The sequence below is a fragment of the Fukomys damarensis genome, unplaced genomic scaffold (genome assembly GCF_012274545.1).
Source record: "Fukomys damarensis isolate Sample0158 unplaced genomic scaffold, DMR_v1.0_HiC HiC_scaffold_21, whole genome shotgun sequence".
Lineage (NCBI taxonomy): Eukaryota > Metazoa > Chordata > Mammalia > Rodentia > Bathyergidae > Fukomys > Fukomys damarensis.
Window position 1 is genome coordinate 32,568,924 of NW_022900933.1, and position 25,600 is coordinate 32,594,523.

At 38.0% G+C, this 25,600-nt stretch overlaps 1 protein-coding gene and 1 non-coding gene across 2 annotated transcripts in view; both read right to left on the reverse strand.

Moving 5' to 3' along the window:
* Positions 1-25,600, reverse strand: part of Btbd7 (BTB domain containing 7) — a 59,995-nt gene that overhangs the window by 19,627 nt on the left and 14,768 nt on the right. The window contains exons 4-6 of the mRNA XM_010609213.3: positions 11,024-11,232; positions 9,427-9,502; positions 5,640-5,800 (exon numbers count right to left, since the gene is read on the reverse strand). Coding sequence (XP_010607515.1) covers positions 5,640-5,800; positions 9,427-9,502; positions 11,024-11,232 — 446 coding nt within the window. The remainder of the gene's footprint in view (positions 1-5,639; positions 5,801-9,426; positions 9,503-11,023; positions 11,233-25,600) is intronic.
* On the reverse strand, positions 10,133-10,235 carry LOC117287202. Its single transcript, XR_004518401.1, has one exon. It is a non-coding gene; the product is annotated as a U6 spliceosomal RNA (small nuclear RNA).

Sequence of the window (25,600 nt, forward strand, 5' to 3'; positions counted from 1 at the left end):
CAGAAAAAATAAACACCCAACATAGGAAAGAAATGGAATCCATTAAACAGATTCAAACAGATATCCGGGAGATTAAACACTCCATAGAAAGTGTACGCAACAGAATAAAAGAATGCGAAGATAGAGTCTCAAATATAGAAAAGATTGCAGTCAGTGACCATGAAAAGAGAGGTCTCTTAAAAACACTAAGGGATCATGAGAAATCGATCCAACAACTCCTAGATGATGCAAAGAACAATAACATAAGACTGATAGGAATCCATGAAGTAGCAGGAGAAAATACAAATGACTTAAAAAAGCTGTTCACAGAATTAATGACAGAAAACTTCCCAAACAGAGGGGAAGAATTTGACATTCAGATAACTGAGGCATATAGGACCCCAACTAGCTACAATAAAAAAAAATCTACACCTAGACATATAATAATCAAGATCCCAGAAACCCAACAGAAGAACAAAATACTACAAGCAGTAAGAGAAAAGAAACAAATCATATACAAAGGAAAGCCCATCAGAATCACAGCAGGCTTTTCAACACAAACCCTTGGGGCAAGGAGAGCCTGGAATGAGATAGTTCAAGTACTAAAAGAGAACAACCTCGAACCTAGACTGATGTATCCTGCAAAACTCTCTTTCAAAATGGAGGGGGAAATAAGACACTTCCAGGACAAAGAACACCTGAGAAACTACATGAATACCAAACCAGCACTACAAGCAATTCTAAATAAGATCCTAGAAAAAGACAATGAAGGCAACAACACCATGAGGCCCAACAGAGCAAATCAAATAGGCAAGGCAAGAAATTAAAAGGAGAAGGTGAAAAAGTAAAAAGAGTCAACAAAAGGACAATAACATGTCAATAATAAGTCAGTACATATCAGTTATAACCAGCAATGTCAATGGCCTCAAGTCACCAATCAAGAGAAATAGACTGGCCAACTGGAATAAGAAGCAAAATCCAACAATATGTTGTATACAAGAAACACACCTAGTGCAAAAAGAAGCCCATAGACTGAAAGTGCAAAGATAGAAAAGAGTTCTCCATGTGACAGGAGTCCAGAAAAAAACAGGGGTAGCAATCTTATTTGCAGACAAAGTAAATTTCAAACCAAAACTGAATCTAGTATTATTGATGTAGGACGGTACTGTATCATACCTCTATGAATGTAAGATATCTTGTACCTGCTTTATGATACATAGCAGGGACCGTGCTTTATCAGAGATACATTTAATGATATTACTCTAGAATGTTCTCTTTCCTGATGATGATTAAGATGCTAATTAAAAAAATGGTGCCAGGTACCACAACAGCAACAGAATTTTGCTATTTTCTGGATATTATTCTTTTCTTTGTTTCTTTTTGTTTTGTTTTTGTTTTGTTTTTTTAATGGACTGTGCCGAATGTCTATAATTTTGTTCAGATAACTGCAGAAACTGGAAAAGCTGTTGCTGCTATCGATTCATAACATACTGCTATTATTAGTCTTTTTATATAAATATATATATACATATATATAAAAATTGAATTTTGGGAAATTTTAACAGTACTGCCAATTTTGCAAAAAGTCATCCCTATTTACTGTGTTGAGTTGGCATTGTACAGAAATGGACAGCCATATTGGTCTAGAAATGTTAAATTTTTTATTTTTATTTTTAATTTTTTTCCCATGTATACAGGGGTAACACATCGTACTAAATATGTAAGGTCATACCTACGTGGGTTTGATTACAGAAACTAATAAAGTATTCTCTAAATAATGAAAAAAAACAATAAGATAAGACTGTAAGAGCAAGAAGCAATTTAAATATGTTCAGGGAACATTTTAATCTCCAGAATTAAGGATTATTTTAATGTTACATCATTGACTTTTCTCTTTTACTTTCCTTTTTAGTTTTATTTTAGGATTCCCTATTTTTAATGTTCATACAGAGATTTCTTTAACTGAAATACCAAATAGTTTCTTTGGTGTGAAAAACTATAATAGTACACAGGATCCTAATGAAATTAATAATGTGAAATGGGAAGTAAAGGGCTAAAGGTGTAGGGAAAGTGGGAAGGGAGGAGTAAGGGTAATAAGGGAGAGGAAAAAAATATGAGAAACTGAAAAAATGGAAATAAAGTGTTTGTAAATGGGGAGGGGAGGAGGGGGTGAAGGGAGGGCAGGGACAAGGGGAAAAAATGAGAATCAAGACCTATTATGTAAAGGTACAGAATCCCAATGATGAATGTAACTGTACTGTATACCTAGATTGTACCAATAAACTCAATAAAAAGAAAAAAAAAAGAAAGAAAGAAAAAAAAGAGTCAATGCAATCCTTATCCAAATACCAATGACATGTTTCATAGAAAGAGAAAAAAAAATTCAAACTGTATATGGAACCATGAAAAACTTGAATAGCTGAAGTAATCTTAAAAAAGAAAAAAGCTAAAAAAAATGTGAAAAAAGGAAAAAAATGGAAACAGTCTTTATAAATAGCAAAGGGTGAAGGAAGGGCAGGGGTATGGGGAAAAAACAAGAACCAAGACATATCATGTAAAGGTACAAGATCTCAATGATAAATGTAACTGTATTTGCTTTAAATATACCAACAAACAATGACAGGAAAAAAGCTAGGCCCATGATTTAGCTGAGTGGCACCATGCCTGCTGCGCAATCACAAGGTCATGAGTTTGATCCCTGGTACCAAGAAAAAAGCTGTAGGAGGGCATCACATTTCCTGACTTCAAAATATACTACAAAGCTTAGTAACCAAAACAGCACAGTATGGCATAAAAATGAACACAAAGATCAATGGAACAGAATAGGAGGTCCACAAATAAATCCATATATTTAAAGCCAACTGATTTTCAACAAAGGTGCCAAAAATGCATAATGAAAAGGATATGTGAAAATTGGGGGGAAACCTGAATAACTTCTTTACCTTCACTTGCTTTTAGTTAGCTAAAATAAAATAAAACAAATCAAATCACTAATTTTGGAGGTCATGTAGCTGAGAAATACATTAGTTTCCTGAGAGCTTTGGCTGGAGAGAACACTGTTAAATATAGTTTATGATAATCATGGCCGCTTAGGTTGCTTTTCAGAACTCAAAGGTGGTTCTTATCAAAATAACTGAGTCTCTCATTTAGGCCTGATAAAGTGTTCGATGGGTGAGCTTCTAATGCCAGAAAGCTCAAAAACTATCCTCAAATTATGCTAATGTAGCCAATTTCTGAATATGTATCTCATGAAGAGCCTGGCAATTTGACTACACACGTACAGACTACAGATTACTTCACCTCAAACCATCATTCTCCATGCTTTAAATAATCATGCTTCTTTATCCAATAAATGTCCTCAAACCCTCTTCTCAGGGAGGTGGATTTGAGACTTGGTTCGTTACCCTATGCGTGGCTACTCTGTGAATAAACTCTCCCTTTTGCAAAACTTGTTTCAGTGATCGACATACTGTTTGGTGAGGAAAATGGGCCTGGTTTGCTAACAGTCTCTTCGATAAATGGATATCCAGATAATCGATACCTACATACAGCAAATGAAATTATATTTGTCTCTCACCATACACAAAACCAACTCAAAATGAACTGAAGTCTTAAATGTAAGACCTGAAATTATGAAACTACTAGAAGAAAACACAAAAGCTCTACACAGGACTAAGCAAGGATTTTTTTGAATAAAATCCTGAAAGCATGGGCAACAAAAGCAAAAACAGACAAATGGTATTACATCAAACTAAAAAATTCTGTGCAGCAAACCAAATAATAGAGTGAAGAGAGCCTATATGGAATGTGAGAAAATTTTGCAAACCATACATCTGATAAGTTAATATCCAACATACATATGGAACTCAACAGCAAAAATGTCCCAAAATAACTTGATTTTAAAACAGGCAAAAACCTGTAATAGATATTTATCACAAGAGGACATATCAGTGGCCAACAGGTGTATGAAAAAATGCTCAACATTACTATTATCAGGAAAAGACAAATCAAAACCACAATGAGATACTAACTCTAGATAGAGTGGCTTTTAGCAAAAAGACAATGAGTGCTGATGAAGTGGAGAAAAGGATACCACTGCATATTGTTGGTAAAAATATAAATTAGTACTGCCATTATAAAAAACAGAATGGAGGGGCCAGGGATTTAGCTCAGTGGTTCCACCACCTGCTTGCAAGCACAAGGACCCGAGTTCGATCCCCGGTACCAAAAAGAAAAAACAAAAACAAAAACAATAACAACAACAACAAAAACCAGAATGGAAGTTCTTAAAAAAAATTAACAATTGAACCTCCATATGGCAGGCAACTCTGCTACTAGGTATATACTCAAAAGAAATGAAACCTGTTCATGTCTATTCTATTTGGACTTCTGTATTCCCCTGCTTATTTCAGCACTGTGTACAATAGCCAATTGGTGGACTCAACCCAAATGTACACCAAGGGATGAGTGGACAAAGAAAATGTGGAATATACACACAATGGAATATTATTCAGACTGTAAAAAAAAAAAGGGATCCTGCCATTTGTCAACATAGACGAACATGACATTATATTTAGTGAAATAAGGCAGGCACAGAAAGACAAATATAGAATGATTTTATATGTAGAATCTAAAAAAGTTTATCTCATAGCAGTTGAGAGGAGACTAGCTGTTGAGGGTGGGGATTTAGCTCAGTGGCACCAATCCTGCTTCGTAAGCACAAGGTCCTGACTTCAATCCTCGGTACCAGGAAAAACAACAACAACAAAAAAACATACAGAAGGTAGACTAGCTGCTATCAGAGGCAGAGGCAGAGGCACCGGAGGGTTGCAGGAGATGGGTAGAGGCTGATCAATGGGTACAATGTTAGAAGGAAGAAGTTCTAGTGTTGTTTTGCACAGGAGGGTGACCACAGTTAACAATAATGTTTTGTATATTTCAAAATAAATGGAAGAGAAGATTTTGAATATTCTCACAACAAAGAAATGATAAATGAAACCTCACATTGTTGTAACCCATAAATTTGTACAATTACCATGTAAATCAAAAAACTTAAAAAGTTGTTTATAAGCATGACATTAAATTTAGAAACCAATTTGAAGAATATTTTATCTATTCATTAATTCAACCAATTCTATTAGTATTAGTTTGAAAAAATTCACGTAAAAATTATGAAAAATAATATGATCACTCTATTCTCCTCTCATCTTCTAATTTATTGCTGCTCTTGAACAATCTCCAGCTGGAGATTTAGCTCAGTGGTTCCGCCGCCTGCTTTAGAAGTGCAAGGTCCAAGTTTGATCCTCGATACCAAAAAGAAAAAAAGAAAAAAAAAAAAACAAAAAAAAAAAAAAAAAAAAAAAAAAAAAAAAAAAAAAGAATCTCCAAAGAAATTTTCTACCTTTTTCTTTCTAACAAAAGATCTATTTGATCTATATTGACAAATGACTGAATAAAATCAACCAGAAACTACACTCTTGCAAAGTAAGACTTTTTTCTCTCTTAACTCTCATTCACCCAAAATTTTTTTGTACTATGTGACAGATACCAGGGACATAGCACTGTACAGAACAATGGCTTCACAAATGGGTAGGAATTATTTATAGTGATTAAAACAAGCCTGGTGTTTTTCTTTTCATGAAAGGAATAAAGACACTTACTGCGTCATTTAAGACTTCACTGTTTATAGGTAAGATGTGTTCAATTCGCACAAAAGGTAAGAGAGAAGAAAGGATCTCTCTCAGCTCTTCGATGTCTAGGTCTCGTTTTTTCACTCCTCTTTTGTTCACACTATGTGCAGTTCCACTCAATAAGTTTGGCTCTGTGAGACAGAAAATGAAAAGTCTCTATCTAAATAAAAAACTTCAGACAATCTTTCTTCTCTAGTACATACTCAGCACCACTCTATATACTAAGTACATTTTCTTTTTTTTTTTGGTATGGGGATTGAACTCAGAACCTTGTGCTTTTGGGGCAGGTGGCAGAACCACTGAGTTCAATAGCTGGCCCAGTGTACCTCTGCTATAAAGCAATCATTTTTCTGTCTTAAGAAGTTTATGTGTTCCGCTGCCTGCCTTGCAAGTGCAAGGGCCAGAGTTCGATCCCCAGTACAAAAGAAAAAAAAAAAAAAGTTTATGTAATACAGATGTGCTCGGACAAAGAAAAAGTGTGCTGTTCATAGCATGATAAGTAAAGAATAATATTCTCTTTTTGTATAGTAACTCAAAGGAAGAAAGATGACAATCCAAAAACACCTAATTCAATCAAGGACTTTTTCTTAAGCTTCCTCACTTTTGTGACCTGTTTTTAGTATGACAGGGATGGCATAGGGCATCAGTATTGCTCACTAGGCTGTCTAGGTTTTAATTCTGTTTGTCATTTTGATGGCTTGTGATCCAAAGGAGCAAAACCTAATATACATCCTATCTAAATTTAAATGTTTTATGAACTTTCTTAAATTTCCATAGCATAGGAATATTACTGCATGTAAGTGGACCCTTTCATTTTTGACATGTACTGTACTGAATGTTCACCATCCAGAGTCGAAAATAAAGATTTTCTTTACTGGTTATAAGTGAAAGGGGAAGATCTGAAATATATAAACATAGTATTGATGTGGGAGAAAAATTACATCATTTTAGATATCTTTAATTATGTTAAATCTAGGGGGCTTTTTTATTAAAAAATTAATACTGAGGGCTGGGGATTTAGCTCAGTGGCAACACTTCTGCCTCATAAGTGCAAGGCCCTCAGTTCAAGCCATTATTCCCCCAATTATTACTGAATAAGATCTTTACTCAAAAATATAAATGCACTGCTGCCTGCCTTGCAAGTGCAAGGTCCCCAATTCAATCCCTGTTACCCCCCCCCGAAAAATGCAGGGTGTTTTTAAATACAGTATTCTATAAGAAAACGGATATCTTCCTTAAATCATTACTTACATACATATACACCCCAGTTTTGAAAAGCCAAGCTTTCTCTGGAGCCATTCAAAATAAAATTGTAAGTGTGTGGAAAAAAATTTTTTTGCCCTTGCCTTGCTATGATTTGGATTCATGCTAACATATGGTAGATATTACTTCTAAAATTTTTTTTTCTTTAGTGGCATCTTGTTTTCAGATGAAATCTTACACGAACCCCCCCAAATATCGAATAGGTAAGGGTAAATTCATTCCTTCATTCATTTGTCCTGGGGATTGAACTCGAAACCTTGTGCTTGAGAGGCAGGCGGCAGAACCACTGAGCCAAATTCCCAGCTTGAAGGGTAAACTCTATATAATGAAGTTGACTGAAACAAACGGTGGCCTATTTGTTTAGCTTCCTTCTTACCCTTACAGAAGAATCTTTCATTCTAACCCAATCTGAAAATTACTCTTTTAAGGGAAATTTTACACCTTAAGCATGCTCAGTATCTGCCCAAAACAAATACAACCTTCCATTGTTACATGAGCGAACAAATGTAAGACTTATATGAACTATACAGAGCTATCTACAACCATTTCTTATTATTTCCAGTAGGTATGTTCTATAAAACTGACATGAACAATGACTTGGCAAATTCTGAACCACTGTTCTACGGTGGAAACACAAGGTTAGGTTCTTGTAAGTCTATGGTATAATATTTTTGCCAACTGATCAAGAGATAACTTAGTTCTGTGTGTGTGTTTCCATCTAAAGACAAGTTATTTAACATATACTGTTCATTCACTAACACTGAACTCAGGCCAACAACACTGTAACTTAGGCCTGAAAGAGGCTTATTGTACATGCAGATTTTTTCCACGAGGCACATTACAGCCACCTTGTACTTAGGAACACTTTACAACACTTCAACATCACACTTGGGGGCTGCTTTAAATAGTGAGATCACTAATACAAATGTGAAAAAGAAAGAGCACTAAATAGACTGAGAAGGACCCTTGTTTACAACAGATCTTGATATGGATTTTGAGGTTACAAATACATTTTACTGAGTAGATAAATTTACAACTACAGAATATGCAAAGGAGAACAAACTATATAAATTGACATTTATGAAGTTTTCTGAATTTACCATAGATGTGTGCACGCACATGTGCATGCGCGCGCACGCGCGCACGCGCGCGCACACACACACACTGTCTTTTTCTGAGACAGGATCTCACTATGTAGTCCAGGCTAGTCTTGAACTTGCTATGTTGCCCAGGCTGGCCTCAACTTGTGATCCTCCTTCCTCAGTCTCCTGAGTGCTAGGATTATAGGTGTGAACCACCATGCCTGATTTGATTTTTAATATTAAAAAAAATTTCTTATCTGAGAATTCACTAAAGGCTTTTATAGATTATAGAAAAATAAATTAGGAGAAATAAAATAGGACCATTTCTGCTCCTGACTACTTGGGTAGCAGCATACTAAAAAGAGACACTTTTAAGGTTTTTTTTTTTTTCTGGTACTGGAGATCGAATTCAGGACCTTGTGCTTGCGAGGCAGGCACAGTACCACTGAGCTAAATCCCTGGCCTTTTTTTTTCTTCTTTTGAGACAGGGTTTTTGCCATGTAGTTCAAGCTGGCCTTAAACTCACTACGTAGCCCAGGGTGGCCTTGAACTCCTGCCTCAGCCTCCTGAGTGCTGGGATTATAAGTGTGCACCACCATACCCGGCCCCTTTTAAAGGAGGTTTCAAGGAAGGTTTACACAAAATTTTTATGTATTTAAAAATGTGATAGAACAACTCTATGTTTTACCTTTCACCATATTTTAAAATAAGCTTTTTTGTTTGTTTGTTTGCTTTTGTTTTTGTTTTTTGAGACAGGGTCTCACTATGTAGTTCAGACTGCTCTGGAACTCACTGTGTAGCCCATGCTGGTCTCAAACTCACAGTGATCCTCCTTACAGGCCTGTGCCACCATGCTCAGCTAAAATAAGCATCATTTATATTCCTCTTTTTTCCTTTTTTTTTTTTTGGTCCTGAGGATTGAACCTAGGACCTTATATATGCTGAGCACACATTCTATTCAAGTTACACCCCCAGTAAATCATACTGCATTTTTCTAGTTGAGGCAAAATTCACCATTTTAAGCATGCAATTCAGTGACTTTTAGTACATTCAAACTGTTGTGCAACCATCAACACTAATTCCAGAACACTTTCATCAATAATATTCCTTTTGCAATTTTCAATCATTACATGAAAAATTTCATTCTAATATGCCCATTAATTACCATATATTAAGCACACAGAAACATAAAAAGTGACCCTTTAAAATTGCAAAATAAAACTTTGACATTTTACCAAACTATACCCCTTGACTAAAGCATTTTATTGATTGCAAAAAACTGTTTTCACTAGGCAATAGCAACTGTTTTCAAGACTAATGTGCAGTCTGCATTTCAGTAAACTTTAGGAAATATAAAAAAACATAAAAAACTTATGCAAGTTGATTAGCATGAGCTAATTTTCTGAACTTACCTCTGTCTGCTATTCTTTTCATCAACTGATGCTCTCCCCATTTAATTACATATTTAAGGATATCTTGTTCACTTGCCTATAATAAAAAATGGTTTATATTTTAGTGAAGTTAGATAAATTGTTAATTTCACTAATGACTTTCCCTAAGTTATAATGTAAACAAGGAGTACAACTTATCACGTTTCTCTCTTTGCACTGGCTGTTTGAAATTTTAGAGTTAATTCCTCCTGTAGGGACAGGAGAGACAGCACAACAACTTGTGGCAAAAGAGATTATGGTCTCCACAGGTATTGCATGGATTGGTGAAGGATACCTGAAGGACAATCTATGAAATGGCAATGTTATCCCTCATTTCTCTGTACTTTATTTAAAATCTAGGCTGCTAAGCTTTTTACTTTTTAAGAAGGAATGAAAAGCTCCTAAAGATAACAATCTGAGAGAACTGACACATTTTAATTCCCATAAACATAAATCAACGAGAGCTGACAGTGAGACAAGGTCAGTGAGCCCAGATCCTCCATAAATCAAGCCCTTGTGTGACATTTGCACTGCAATGAAAGTAATGTGAGAGGAAAGAACTGATGCAGAGTAGATTATTTAATTATTCCCTGCATTTTCTGATTGAGATGGTAGTATTTTGTAATTTTTCTAGTATAAACAAAAAGACACAAAATGGATTTTTTAAAAAATTTCTTTAGGCAAAGAAAAAAATACAGAACACTTCACAAATCTGTGTATCATCCTTGCACAAGGACCATGCTAATCTTTTCTGTATTGCTTTGATTTTAGTATATGTGTTGCTGAAGTGAGTTTATGGTTTTATAGCATTAAAATGTAGTTTTTAGCATAAAATTCACTCAGACCTCTAAAATCAGGCTTGAACACATTTTACCTGAAAGTATTTTTTATATTAAAATCTATTACTAAATTACAAAGTTAGATTTGTATAAGGACACAGAATGTACTAAAAACTACTTTCTACTTAAAAATAAGTAGTTGAAAACATTACATACTTTGGTAGAACACATATACTGAGTTTTTACAATTAAGCAGATCAGAAATTGAGTATTATTCCTTAGTACTGCTTAAGCTAGAATCTACAATCTAAGTACAGTGGTACCTTGGTCATGAACTTAATCTGTTCTACAATTTTGGAAAAGATGGCCAAGTTTGTTTGTGTGGGAAAGGTGGCTGCAGTTATGTTTGTTACCCAATGCAGAGTTTGTAAACAAAAACAAAATTTTGCCCAATTCTTCTGTGATGAACCAAACTGTTTGCAAACCAAGGCATTCATGAACCAAGGTACCACTGTATCTGATACTCTACCAAAAGAAACTGTTATAGTGAATTCACATTAATGGAAGACAAGAAAATCGCTTTTGAGATGTGCTTCTGACCATCTCAACATCTTTTAATGTAACTGGTTAGGTGACACGAGATAGACCTTCTGCCAAATACAAAGAGGGCATTCCTGGGTGGTTTGACCATATAGCCTGTTTCCTCCTGCCCTACGCTAGACAGAAGAATAATAGAATACAGATGGATTCTTGATGCATATATGAATGACAATGATTTTGAGAGGTGTATAAATGATTACCTGTAGGTAGTCAGACTGGATAGCAGTAAGCAGATGATCTTTGCTGAGTTCATAAAAAACATCCGAAGTCATGACCTGGGACAATTCCTCACAGAGGAAATGCAAAGCTTGCCGGTGCACCCACTTAGAGCCATATGGATGAGAGCTCCACTTGAGGATGGCAATTAAGGTATCTAATGAGATGCTCTCTGCAATGATATCCTCACAGCCTAAAAGAGAAGGCAAAGACTTCTGAGATTAATCATAAATATTATTTATTGAACATCAATGTGCTAGGCACTAAGTGGCAATAATATGAAGAATTCAAGGAGATAAACAATCTCATAGAAATCATCAAGACTTGGTGGGATGGGACAGTAACAGACTACAACATCCACAAGAAATCCACTGCCCTATACAGATGAATCTGTAGGAAAACGCAGAAAATCCTCCCAGTTGTTCGAGAGAATAAACATCTATGTGCAAATCCAATAATTTGAATAAGACAGTATTAAGCACCAGACCCGAGGGGAAAGAAGAGTAGGTAGAAATGCCAAAGTGGCAGAAACTGACCAGAGGAAGGAAATGACTGATGCAGCATCTATAACTGGGAAGACAGGTGAGCTGTCAACCATGAAGACATATGCTCTTTGCATTATCCTAATAAAACCCCCAAATCTTACATTGCTAATAGTTTAATTCCTTCAAAAACAGACAAAATATCAAAAATTTTATGCTTATCTGGGCTTAATTCTAGCAATATGAAAAAGACCAAGGTCTCAGAGAAAGCAACATGCTATTTTAAGGGCTCCAAGAAGAAAAGAAAATCTGAGGATAGTCAGCTACTCTCCTTAGGAAAGATAATTTCAAAAAATAAAGATACAAAATCTGGGTGACAAAGATGGTGGAAGGGAAATGGCTAAAGTTGGACAAAAATTCTTCACTAAGTTTACTATTAAATAAAAACCATCCCAGCACTTGGTGGGGAGGCTGAGGCAGAAGAACTGCTGGAAGTTCCAGGCCAGCCTAGGTAACACCGTGAGTTCAAGGCTAACGTGAACTATATAGTCAGACCCTGTCTCAAAAAAAACAAACAAACCCCAGTCATGATAACATGTAAATAAAAAGAATGAATATTTAAAAATTATTTCCAACAACAAAAACATGGCTACACAGGTTACTCTCCAATAAACTCAGCTTTAAAAGAGCCCAAAGAAAGGGCAGCAATGAACTCCAGAGACTTCCAAAGTTCAGTTACTTGAGAGAGAAATCATTCATGGTAAAAAGAGAAAGGAGTGAATCCATATTCACCACATTCAGGTGTAGAAGATCATTAGTAGCCAATGTGGTATCAGCAAAAAGTAATTCTTCCTTCCTTTTTCTAATATGGTACCAGACAAAGAGAAATAGAGAATTATGTAACATGGTAGTCACAAAATATTTAATAAAATATTTCATGCTGCTGCTAATTTGTGATCACCATAAGACAGGAAGTGCTGCCTTTAGTGTATACTTAGAACTTTCTTGAATATGGTAGGTGCTAAATAAAAATTTATGGGATAAACAAATAGAATCCTACAGGTGTGAGACAGACAACAGAATATGGTGAAGAAACACTTGTAAGCAGCACCAAAGAAGGCACAAAAGGGGTGGTTGTTGTCCTTGCCATGTTTATCAAGTAGTTGGATAAAGATATGCAGAGTTAAGTTGGGCATGGTGGCACACATCTATAATCCTACTTACTTGAGGCAGAAGAATTGAAAGTCTGAAGCCAGCCTGGTCAATTCAGAGAAAAGAACTGTAAGTCTGAGGCCAGCCTGGTCAATTCAGAGAAACCTAGTCTCAAAATAAAGGGGTGGGGATGTAGCTCATCGGTAGAGTACTACTTGGCTAGCATGCCTAAGGTCCTGGATTCACTCCTCAGTACCACCTCTTCCCAAAATGTGGAAAGTAAGCTTAAAATCTTGAGATGACCTAAAACACATATTGCTTTGCATAACTATTAATTGGCTAAAAAGATTGGTCAAAATCAAGTTGAAATATAGCTAGGAAAACTAGGAAGTTCTACACAAGACTGAAGAAAATCAACTGCAGAGTAGACTATATGCAAATTAGCCTAACTACCACCTACATAAAATAATGTCTGGGAATTTTAAGTGCAGAAACGCAAAATGTGATATGGCTGCTGTAAAGCTGAAGCAATCTCAGGCTTTTAAGGTGTAAGCATCGAGTCCTCATCAGAGACTGCTCTGTATTTTTCTGTGCCCTGTGTTTCAGATGGGCAGTGTTCAAATCATAGGACTTTCAGAGGAGGGTAAGAGAATAGTAAAGAGCTTGAGACTTGCACAGCAGAAAAGCTCCAAATAAATGAGATTCTGTAGCTTATGTAAGAGAAACCACAGCAGAGACATTAAGAGCTGTCTTTAAATGTCTGATGGGCCTTCACGAGGAAGAGGAGAAATAACTGACTTCTACTGTTCCAAGGGCAGGTCCTGGGAAACAAATGGATGTAAAGGTTTAGTTCAATAATAAGGAATTTACAATTAGAATTTTTCTGCTCTAAAAAAAAAAAAAAAATCCCTCCAGAAAAGTACGAGCAGAGGCTGGCTCATCACATAAGAGACAAGTACAAAGAATATTTTCACTAGATAGGGACTAAGGTCAGAAGGTTCCCAAGTTGCTTTCATCAAAGATAAAATCATTTTTAGAAAAATGGTAACGGAACAAACGTCATTAAAAAATCTAAACATTAAAATAACATCCTTATAAGGCACACTGTGACCACCACAGTGAGACAGACAAGTAAATGATACCTGAAGGCATGAATATGTGTGGATGAGAAGTGAGATGTAAGGAAAAGTTCTGAACAGTCTTCCTGATTTACGGTGAACCTTGACATCAAGCCAGGACAGGCTTCATTCAGCAGACAGTGGATGTTACCTAATCACTGGAGCAGAAGGCAGGAGGGTCAGTCAATCTATGGGAAGGGCAAGCTCAGAGATGTGTTTAGGAACGAAGCAGGGAAAATTAAAGGAAAAGATGAATCATAGTCCTACCAACCCAGGATATCAACAGAGAAGTATAAAGAAAACATCACTGTATATTTATGCTTCTGAAGTTACAAGGGAGAGCACGGTTTTGAAATCAGACTAGATTTTAAATTCCAGCTCTGCCCCTTAGTAGCAAAGTCACCTTGGGCAAATTACTTAACTCTGAAACTGAAATTTTCTCATCTGTAAAACTGGGATTATATCTCTTCATAAGGTTGTTATGAGAGCCAAATGATACCACATCACTCACATTTCCTAGTTTTACTAGACCCTCTCACCTCCAGGTCTTTTTGTGCATCGCTCCATTTTCCTGCTAATACTTCCACATCATTTAAGACTCAACTTAAGACAAAGCCTCTTGTAAGAGCCTACCTTGAACCTGCTCCCCAGGGCATAGGTCAGGTGTTAAGGAAGTCAGGTCCCACCCAGAAAGTTTTCTGATGCCCCGTGTTTCCCTCTGAAATAGCATTAAACTCTCATAATACAGTACTTTTATCTTTCTTATATATTTGCATAAATCCTCCACTGGACTAAGAGTTCCTCTGGGGGATAGCCCTTACCTCATCTCTGATCTACAGTGCCTGAAATGTATTTACAATTATACAGGGTTTTTTTGGGGGGGGTACCAGGGATCAAACTCAGGACCTTGTGCTTGCCAGGCAGGTGTGGTGCCACTGAGCTACATCCAGGGCTGAGTAGCTAATTAAAACAAACTACAGTAGCTGGGCTTAGTGGTGACTGTCTATAATCCCAGCACTCAGGAGGCTGAAGCAGGAGGATCACCATGAATTCCAGGCCAGCCTGGACTACATAGTGAGACCCTGTCTCAAAAACAAACAAGCAAACAAACAAACCCTCCCCAAATAATGGTTAACATTTTTGAAAACCTGAGTATATATGCCAAGTTCTGTGTTAATGTGCTTAGAATATTTAATTCTAGCAATTCTCTAGGAAGGTGATATTATATTTTTATTTTACAGATGAGAAAAGACAAGATTTAAAAACTTGCCCAAGGTCAAAGATGTAGACAGAAAAGTCACACACATCTTTCCCTTCCTTCCTAAAAAACTCCCCTCCCCGACTCAATGCCTGAAATTCTAGGTTTTATATTTATCAATTCACATTAGAATTTATTAATTTAGAACCACTTCTCTCATGAATAGGAAAGCACCTTAGAAATACACCAAACATGGTGCTACTAATTAGGCTAAAATAGACTAAAAAACCCAAACAAACCCTGGAATGTTAAAACGTACCTTTTAAAGATACACTGTCAGTATTTCATATTAATTAGTAATGATATGCCTTTTGTCAAGGTTAAAATTATGGGACTGAAAATATACATATAACAATAGAGCAGAGAGGAAGCTAGCAGGAGAAGGCTGACAAGTAGGGTGCCAAAAGTTTCTGGTTTTTTTTTTGTTTGTTTGTCTGTTTTTTTGAGACAGGGTTTTGCAATATAAGTTCAGGCTGGCCTTGAACTTGCGGCAATCCTCCTGCATGAGCCTCCTGAGGGCTAGGGTTATAGGCATGAGCTACTGCATTTGCCAAAGGTTTCACACAGTGCCATTTTACTGCAACATTCTGGATCAAAACTATTAGGACACCCAAGATGGTCAAATTCTTGGTGACAAAGTGATACGAACACAAATCCCTTCAGACCTCTGTAAAGATGACAAGACCTGTGTGCACGTACAAATTCATTTCTAGTGAGAAGGATGCCATTCCCTCCTCCCTCCCTCTCTCTCTCTCTCTCTCTCTCTCTTTATTGGGATCGAATTCAGGACCTTGCACTTGGGAGGCATACATGGCACCACTGAGCTAAATCCCCAGCATATATTATTTCTCAGCAATTCACAAATTATCTTGAGTCAAGAAATAGTTTGTTTTCCTAAGTTTCCAATCTGTCGTGGGCTAGTACTTTTAATAAAATTCAGTAAAAATTTCCTCTTGGATATTGAAGCAACATCAAATTACTGGAAATGTTTCCTCATAGTCTCTAGTCATGTACTTATCTTGCTGTGGACACTGTACAGGAATGCTCTGGCCTGTGTCCATTTCTCCTTCAGCACCTGGGTTTGGCCTATTGCCTCTGCCACAAGAAGAGCACTGGTCCCAAGAAGAGCAGCAGCACTGGGAACAAGACATTCTTTTTTTTTTTTGTGGTACCAGGGATAGAATTCAGGACCTTGCACTTGCCAGGCAGACACAGTGCCAGGGTCCCCCAAGACACTATTGTTGACCAATAGTGTTTACTGGAGCAGCTCCAGCTGCTGCAAATGAAGGCAGAGTGCACTAGCTGACCTGGAAACTTGTGGAAATAAGTACTCCTTGTTACATGCCCCTGAGTCCTCAGGGTGTTTGTTACACAGCAATCACTGACTAACAAACCATGTAACTTTCTGGATGAATTCAAAAGCTACTATCATCAATTTTCCCATAACAGAAAAATTCTACCTATAGATACAGCATTTAATGGATAAAAGGCATCAATGCATTCTGCTCAGGTAGCATTTTAACCACGTGATTGTGAGGCTGGCAGACAACATAAAGTCAATTTCTTAAAATCCTTTTATGTGATAACCACACTTTACAGATTCATCTCCTACTTGTTTCTTTTATTCTATTTCACCAGATTATTTTTTTCTACTCTTTAATGTGGGTAACAATTCCTTTTATAGAAAATTTGAGCTGTAGAATCAATATGAATAAATGATCAAGGCTTAAAGAAGTAAAACTAATTTAAAATTCAGGAACACAAATGATTGCTGCTGCTACATGCTAAAAAGGATCACCAATTTTTTTGTTTTGTTGTTCTCCAATCTCCTGTGATAACTAAAGTTAGGCTCAATGTTGACAGCTCTCTGAACACAGTCAAGATCTCAACTCTTTCCTCACGTGTGTCATTCATTATTCCTGGTATGCCCTCCTAACTTGTTCAACCAATACCAGTGAGAAACATTACAACGCCTTGTGGCCATCAGACTGAGTTTCATACGAGTGTGAGGGTAGGTGGCATATGAATTAAAAATAAAATTTCAAGTACAAACAGGCTTGCAGAAAAGTTGCCTCATTTCTTTTGCATTAAGCCTATTTTTGATTCTGAATTCCAAGGAAGGGAATTATGAAACAAGAAGAAAGTGAGGATGACAGGAAGCAGCAGGAGAATGGGCTTTCATCAGGGGCAGTAATAGTACTAATTCTTGACTCTCTCTTACCCTGCTGTGCCAGATCAAAGCACACCCTTGCGAGTCTTAATTCCTCATATGAAGCTGCAATAACCCACCAGCATTCTGGGGATTATGGCAACTATTATGGAGCCCATGTGTCCACACACTACCCTTTTTCTGGGCTAGACATTGTAAATTTCTACTGTGACCTTGATATCAGTGTGTTCCACTGACACATCCTTCACAATATTCTTTGATTAGCCTCTTTATTTTCTATACTACCCCAGCACTTCAAACATCAACTCCTGAAAAGCCTCCTGTCTACCTTCAGCTTTTCAATCCACACAGCATTGTTGACAACTGAAGTTTTCTAAAATACCACTATCATCTCATCATCTTTACTTATCTATTTTTAAAAAGCAACCAAGAATTCCAGATCCAAGACAAAAAATGAGGGACAAATAGGACAGAAGACAAGCCAACCCACGCCTCAGTCTAGTCCGTGGACTCTGACTTCTGAGAGCTGGAAGGATGAATGCTTCTCCCGATTCCTCCTCAGGAGGTTAATTTGAGGAGTCTAAACTCCATCCCCCAGGAGTAAGAAACCCAGTGATTCCTCTCCTACTTCTCTCCTGCCTTCCCAGCTTCACCCCTCTTGTGGCCAGGAGCATGTACCAAATGAGTGACCTGCAGGCAACCTATTTGGGGCTGGCTTTCAGCAGGGACTGTATGGAGTGGTAGGAGATTCAGGTCACAAAGCCTAGTAACAGAAATGATTCTAGAAAGTAAGGTTCTTTAATGAATCACTCCCTGGTAGATGGCAATAAGCCTCTCCCCCTTCTTGTAAGTGGGGAGGTGATAACCTCTGCATGCAACAGCACAGCAGGAGAACTTTTTACCAAAAGCAGATTAACTTCAGATATAAATGGAAAATGAAGAATTAGCTCAGCAGTAGTGGTGGCACTTGAATGGAATGGGAGCATTAGTAACTAGAAAGCACTGATCCTGGATAGTTTTTAGTTAATGGCTTGACCAACTCTGAAATCTAGGCATTCTCCCAAGTCTGGAGACTTCCAGGTCAATGTTTAAAGAGAACCTATATCCTGAAGCTGCAGGACAGATTGTTACAACTTGGGCTCAAGATTTAATCTGAAGAATGTCAGAGTCACAAAGATGATCTGAACGAAAGCCTCAGTAAGTCTTCTAGGATAAAATATGGGTCAAGCCAGGTGTGGTGGTATATGCATGCAATTCCAGCACTTTAGGAGGCTGAGGCAGGAGGATCACAAATTTGAACCCAGCCTGTGAAACTTAGTGAGATGCTGTCTCAGAATAAAAAACTCAAAAAGGCTGGAATACAGCTCATTGCAAAGGGCCTGGGTTCAATCTCTAGCACTAACAAAAAAAGAGGGGAAAAATCTTGGTCCTTATAGGAATACTTGGAAGGAATGGATGAGCTGAAATATTAAACTCCAAGATTCAACCAAATTTTCTGGGCTAAAAAAAAGGAGCTCAAATTTCTCACCAGAGAATGAGAGAGCCTGCCCTTGTCTGGAGACCCAGTGGGTACCTGGTAAGATGGCTATATAAAAAAGATGTGGTTTTTCTATAAAATGGAGTACTACTTAGCCATGAAGAACAGGAAACTACAGACATTTATATTTATTTGTTTGGTTTTGGTACCAGGGATTGAACTCAGGTCCTTGCACTTGCATGGCAGGAGGCGGAACCACTGAGCTAAATCCCCAGCCTATTAGATATTTATATTTATAGCTAAATGGATGCACACTGAGGTCATACTCTTAAGTGAAATAGAGGACACACATGTAAATACTGAATAGTTTCTCTGATGTGAAAAACTACAAGTGTAAATAAAGATCAAAATATATAACTGACAATGTGAAATAAGAAGAAAAGGTCTAAAGGGGAAGGAGAAGTAGGAGGGGTAGGGGAAAGGAAAGAATGGAAAAGAAAAAAAAATATGAGAAAAGTAAAAAAATGGAAACAAAGACTTTGTACATAGGGAAAGGTGGAGTGGGTGAAGAGAGGGCAGGGGAATGGGGAAAAAATAAGAACCAAGGTGGATTATGTAAAGGTGCAAATTTCCAATGATGAATGCAACTGTATTGAATACCTAAAGTGTATCAATAAACTTAGTGGAAAAAAAAAAAGAGGAAGAAGATGGCTATCTCTTCAAGACCAGCCCGTCTCCTCTTACTGCCTCCAAACTAATAATTTGGGTCAGGTTTATAGAGTAGTCCATAGTTCCCGTTTTGGAAGGAAGGAGTGCAGACACCCAAAGAACTGCATGACTGTGTCTTCAGTTGTGTCATGGTCCAGTTGTGTGTGTGTGTGGATCTTGAGTGTACTGGAGCAGGAAGTAACTTCTTCAGAATGCAAGGAATTCACTGAGGCATTTCCTGGTGCTTCTTTGCTCAAAGATAACAAATATCTATCACTTGTAGCAATTATGGAGAAAGAAACCAAGAGCTCAGCTGTGTGATGCAGGTTGTGGTCACCACAACATGGTAGCCTGCACAGACTGACTGAAGTTTCGCAAAGGGGGATGAAAATCTAGGTTTGGTACAGGAAGAGAGAGAGATTATACTGATTTTTAGTATTTCAACTTGCTCATGCTTCAACTATTTCTCCCAATCTCCATCCTGTACGATTCCAAGTTAGAGGCAACTAAAAGAGAAATGTGTGGGACTTGGAAGGCAAAGGCGAAGAACAGCCATTACTCTCCAAAAATCTCTGTAGCTAGGTATTGTGACAGGTGGACACAAAGGTGCTAGTGGGCACTGGTCAGTCTTTGCTTCTCCGCTCTATGTCCAGCTCTGCCTTGCAAGTGGGGCGCCGCTGACCACACTGGCTCCAAGCCCAACATCAGATGCCCGGCTGCAGCTCTCCAGACCAAGAGTCACTTCCAATGAGTTTCTCTTCACAGTTCCAGTTTGGCAGCCGGATGCACATGGCTTCTCAGGGTCATTGCACCTCATCACTTCCTCAGCTTCTCCCACAACGGTGTAAGGTTTAATTCCAACAAGCCAAAGCTGCCCACTGCCCTGAGCAAACTCCGAAAAGCCATGAGGAGAAAGTCAAGAGTTCCAGGCAATTGCAGCAGTGGGACTGTACCTAATTCCAAGATCTTCCTTGAAGCCAGCCTTTTGTGGAGGTGTGGTTGGCTGGCCACTGCCTTAAGGACTCTAGTGGATTGGATTTAATGGATAATGGAGCACAGTATGTAAACTGATCTGATTGACGCAAGAAGACTGAATTAAGCAACTCTCGTGCCCACCTCACATGCTCTCTGCCTTTTGCTGTAGTGACCCTGTTTCAAAGTGTATCCTGACAGACCTTGCCTCAGGCATGATTTGGACCTCTTGCTTTCTGCTGTGGAAATTCTGACATTTTGCAGTGGGCAACTCCAGGAATCAGCGAGGCACCGGTACATACATATACGAACCGTAAGATGAAAGGGAGCAAACATCTCACAAAAAATCTTTTCCAATGGGAGAATGGAGGCTGGTAAACAGTGCAACGTTTTCCTTCCCTCAGGTTGACAGTTCTGAAGAGTATTCCGTGTAGCTTGTCAGAGGGTTCCAGCAGGGCAGTGATCGGCTCGAACACATAACGTACTGGCTGTCTTCCACTTCACTTCACCCTTCCCAATCTCCCACACCTACTCTCTGCAAGAACTTCCCAAATAAACTATCTCATGGAAGTTCTTATCCTAGGCTTTACTTTCTGGAGGAAACCTGATGCTAAGAGCAGATATAAAAACTTCAGTCTCAACACGGGTCTATAAAAAAAGAGTATTTTTGGGCCAGGGATCTGGCTCAGTAGTTTTGCTGCCTGCCTTGCAAGCACAAGGACCCAAGTTTGATCCCTGATACCAAAAAAAAAAAAAAAAAAAAAAAAAAAAAAAAAATAGTATTCTTAATTGTCATTCTGGGTTTTAAGAGTCAAACTACTGTTCCAATTAACCCTGGATTCCAGGTAATCTTTCTAAACTTTCATTTGGAAAAATTTACATGCAACAACATAAACAATATAGCATTTGTTTGTTTGTTTGTTTGTTTTTTTGAGACAGGGTCTCACTTTGTAGTCCAGGCCAGCCTTGAATGCACAGTGATCCTATCTCAGCCTCCCAACTGCTGGGTTTACAGGTGTGTGCTGCCACGCCTGACTTATTTTTCTTTTCTGTTTTGGCAGCACTAGGGATGATTGAACCTAGTGCCTGTACAAGTTAGGCAGTACTTTACCACTAAACTATTAACCCTAGATATAGCTATAAAACAACTCTTGATCTCAAGAAGCTAACCAACCTTCTCTAGAAAAGGTAGAAAAAGTGTATAAAAAAGGCCATGGTATACAGTACTCTGGGGGCTACCTGAATTCTCAGTATTGCAAAAACAGCAAAGGATGGCTTTCCAGCCAAGGTAACAAAGAATACACCATTTTAAGGGAATGGGAAGAAACTGTATTCCAGGCAGAGGGGAGAATGTTTTATGTGGCTGTTGTTGAAGTGACCACAGAATGTGTAGTTTCAAAAAATATGGCTTGCTAAGGAAAATGAATATTCAGAGTACAATCTAGGTCTCTTAACAAATTCCTATCTGTAATTCACCAATATTATAAATGTCACGCAAAATGTTTCAAAGTTTGAACCTATTTTCCTAGAAAAGAGGTCAAAGTTGCTCAATGAAACCAAAGTACTCGTCTTAAATGTTTCATCAAATGAGTTGGGCATGATGTCATATGCTTATAATCCTGGCACTCTGAGAGGCTGAAGCAGGAGGATTCCAATTTCCAGGCTACCCTAGGCAACTTTCCAATTTACACCCTGTCTCAAAAAGGGCTGGATATGCCAGGTGTGGTGGCTCATGCCTGTAATCCTAGCACTCAGGAAGCTGAGGCAGGAGGATCACTGTGAGTTCAAGACCAGCCTGGGCTACATAGAGAGTTGCAGGTCAGCCACAACTATATAGTGAGACCCTGTCTCAAAGAACCAAAAAAACAAAACAAAACAACACAACAAAAACCAAACAAAAAGGGCTGCTGGATATGTAGTTTAGTGCAAAGACCCTGGGTTCAATTTCCAGTACAAGAAAGAAAGAAGTATGGTCTTGTAAGTGTAAAATATTTAGCCACATGGAAGTGTATCTTCCAAAGTTCTGTCCCCAGCTAGATGTGGTGGCGCATGCCTGTAATCCCAGCACATGGGAGGCTGAGGCAGGATTGCTGTGAGTTCGAGACCAGCCTCAGCTACATAGTGAGTTTCAGGCTAGTATCAACTATGTAGTTAGGACCCTGTTTCCAACAAAACAAAACAAAACAAAGTTTTGTCCCCTTTTAATAGTCTTATAAGATTTCCTTGTAATAGCTGAATGCCAGAAGCGATTATTCCTTTTTTTTTTTTTGGTGGTATCAGGGATCGAACTCAGGACCTTGCATTTGCAAGGCAGAGCCACTGAGCTACATCCCTGGCCCAGTGATTATTAACTTTACAGATCTAATCTATTACCTGCTCATGTTCCCCTTTAATGTATTTTACTTTATATTTATTTTTTTGGTACCGGGAATTGAACTTGGGCCCCTGTGTTTGCAAGGCAGATGGTGGGAACCACTGAGCTAAATCCCCGGCCCTAACGTTATAAGTTATGTCCTAAGACACTGGCCTGGCTATCTAGAAGGCTACACAAGAAACTGTTAACAATGACTGCCTCTATGGAGGGAAACTGAGGGCTGGCTGGGAACAAAGTTTAGAAGGGCAGGAGATAATCTGCTCAGTGTGAATGTATTTCCTATTCAAAAAATTAAACACCACCACCACCACCACCAGGGCACAGAAATTGCTGGCAGTTCCTTCCCTTAGTGCTAAGTAAAATCAATCACTGACCACAAAACACAAGCAAATAATGGAAGGAAATGTGAAGGTGCTCCACCATGAGAATATTACTCTTTTTTGATGGAAAGGAAGCAATCACTAAGATCTGTGCTGTATATGCCTTACTGTTTATTCTTTTTTTTTGTACCAGGAATTGAACTCAGGATGTCGCACTTGCCAGGTAGGTGCAGTGCCATTGAGCTAAATCCCCAGCCCCAATGTGTATTCTTTATTCCTGTAACTTTTGCTGAGCTGTGTGTGAGAGAGAAGCAGAAAAAGATAGGACAGAAGCTGAAAACTTTAGGGAAAAATTTTAGGAAATTAGTAAAGGAAAAGGAGAAGGACACTTTCATGGCCTAAAGGGCAATCTTTTATCAGTTTTTGGAGAAATGATTTTCCTTTAAGCCATGAAACATACAATTATATTTAAGTGTGCTTAAGATACTTAATGATTATGAACTGATTGGGGGGGCTCTCCCTCTTTCTTTCCTTTATTTTTGGGTGCCGGAGATCAAACTTGGAGCCCTTGTACTTGCAAGGCAGGCTGTGGCACCACTGAGCTAAATCCCCAACCTGCTCCAGCTCTTTTATTTTATATTTTGAGACAAGGTCTTGCTAAATTGTCCAGTTTGGGCTCAAGCTTGCAGTCCTATTTTTGTTGGCTCCCAGAATGTTGGGGATTAGAGGCATGCAACACAAGGCCTGGTTTAGGCTGTTATTCTTTACATTTACTTCACAAATCAGTGTTTTTTAACAGGTTTTTATTTTGGTGGTGGTATTGGGGGTAGAACCAAGGACCTTACACATGCTAGGCAAGTGTTCTGCCACTGAGCTGTCTCTCCAGCTCTTTACAAATTGTATTGTGAGACAGGGTCTTGCTAAATGGCCTAGAATGTCCTGGAACTTATTACTTTCCTGCCTTAGCCTGCTGAGAAGCTGGGATTACAGGTATACACAACCACCTCTGGCCTGATATGACATTTTAATGTTTATAATGTGAGGGTTCTGGGAGAATAGCATAACAAAGAGAAAAGCAGTCATGAGTATGTTAGTTCTAGGGACAGAGATACCACATATAATTCTCTATACTACAATGTGGGGTGACTGAACTCTAGGACTCACAGGATGCTTGAATTTGAATATTTTTTTCTTCTGGGATCGAATGTAGGACCTTGGTCTTATGAGGGTGGCAGAAGAACCACTGAGCTAAATCCCCGGCCCCTTGAATTTGAAATTGAACATATTCTTATGTGCAAGGCATCTTCTGGAAGAGAGATGTGGGAAATACCACTAGACTTGGATTGACCAGAGACCCAATCCCAATTCTCTAGGTGTGTGATGTGAGAAAATCTGGCCTGCTTATTTATCTAAAAAATATGAATAAAAGCATTTATCTCACAGTTATTTTGAGAAATAAGATTAATTATTATAATGGCACTTACTATATTGTTTAATTTATAGTAAACATTAAGTGAATGGTAGCTATTACTATAATCAAGCTTCCTTGTAAGAGTACACACTGTACTAGTGTATTCAAATTCAGAGCAAATATAGGATTTGTAGTGATATATGGGGTCAGAAAAGGAGCACAGTCTCAAAGAGCACAGTGAGTCAAAGGTTTTTAAGGGGAACAGAAAGAGTGACAACCCATATGCACTGCACACTTCCCTGCCACAGATTTATCAAAACGTTAAGTAAAAATCCTATTTCTCAGATGTGGAAAGCTCAGAGGTTTATACTTCTGTCTAAAACAAAAGATGATCATTCACTTTGGGAATCAAGCTAAGAACTTACCTTATTCACGACCCTTAACCATTATCTGCCATCTCCCTAGTGACAGTAAATTAATATCTTTATTTCCATTATAATAGAGGAAAACCCCACAACCTTTGAGGGTTTTCAGACTTTGTGATATCCCCTGGTCAGTCACCTCTTACATGACTGCATACTGCTTTCAAAACAACCTCATAAAGAATTTCTTCTCAGAGGTCATATTCCCTCTTCCCTTAATGGGAAAGAGTAGCTCTGGAGTCAAAAGGATGTGGATTCAAATCTTCGGTCTTAACACTTATCTGTAATCAAAGATAAGTAACAATGTTTTATAGCCCCAGTTCAACTGTACATGAAGATAATAACTACAACAGAGGATAATGTGAGTAAAGTACTTAGCACAGTGACTGGTAAAAACACTGCTCAATAAATTCCCTTGAATAAATACAGTATAAAACCTTCAAAAATAATTAGTAGTAGCTGGGGATGTAGCCCAGTGATAAAGCGCCTGCCTGCCTAGTATATGGAAGGCCATGGGTCTGATCCCACAGCACTACTACAAAAACAAAAAAAACAAATAAACAACAAAAACAACTATAAAAAAATCAAACCAAAACAACAAACATTAAACTACAATATATTTTTATCTGCTTACAAATTATCCATTTTCATTTTTAATTAAAAAAAAATTTTTTTTGTTTTTTTTTTTGAGACAGGG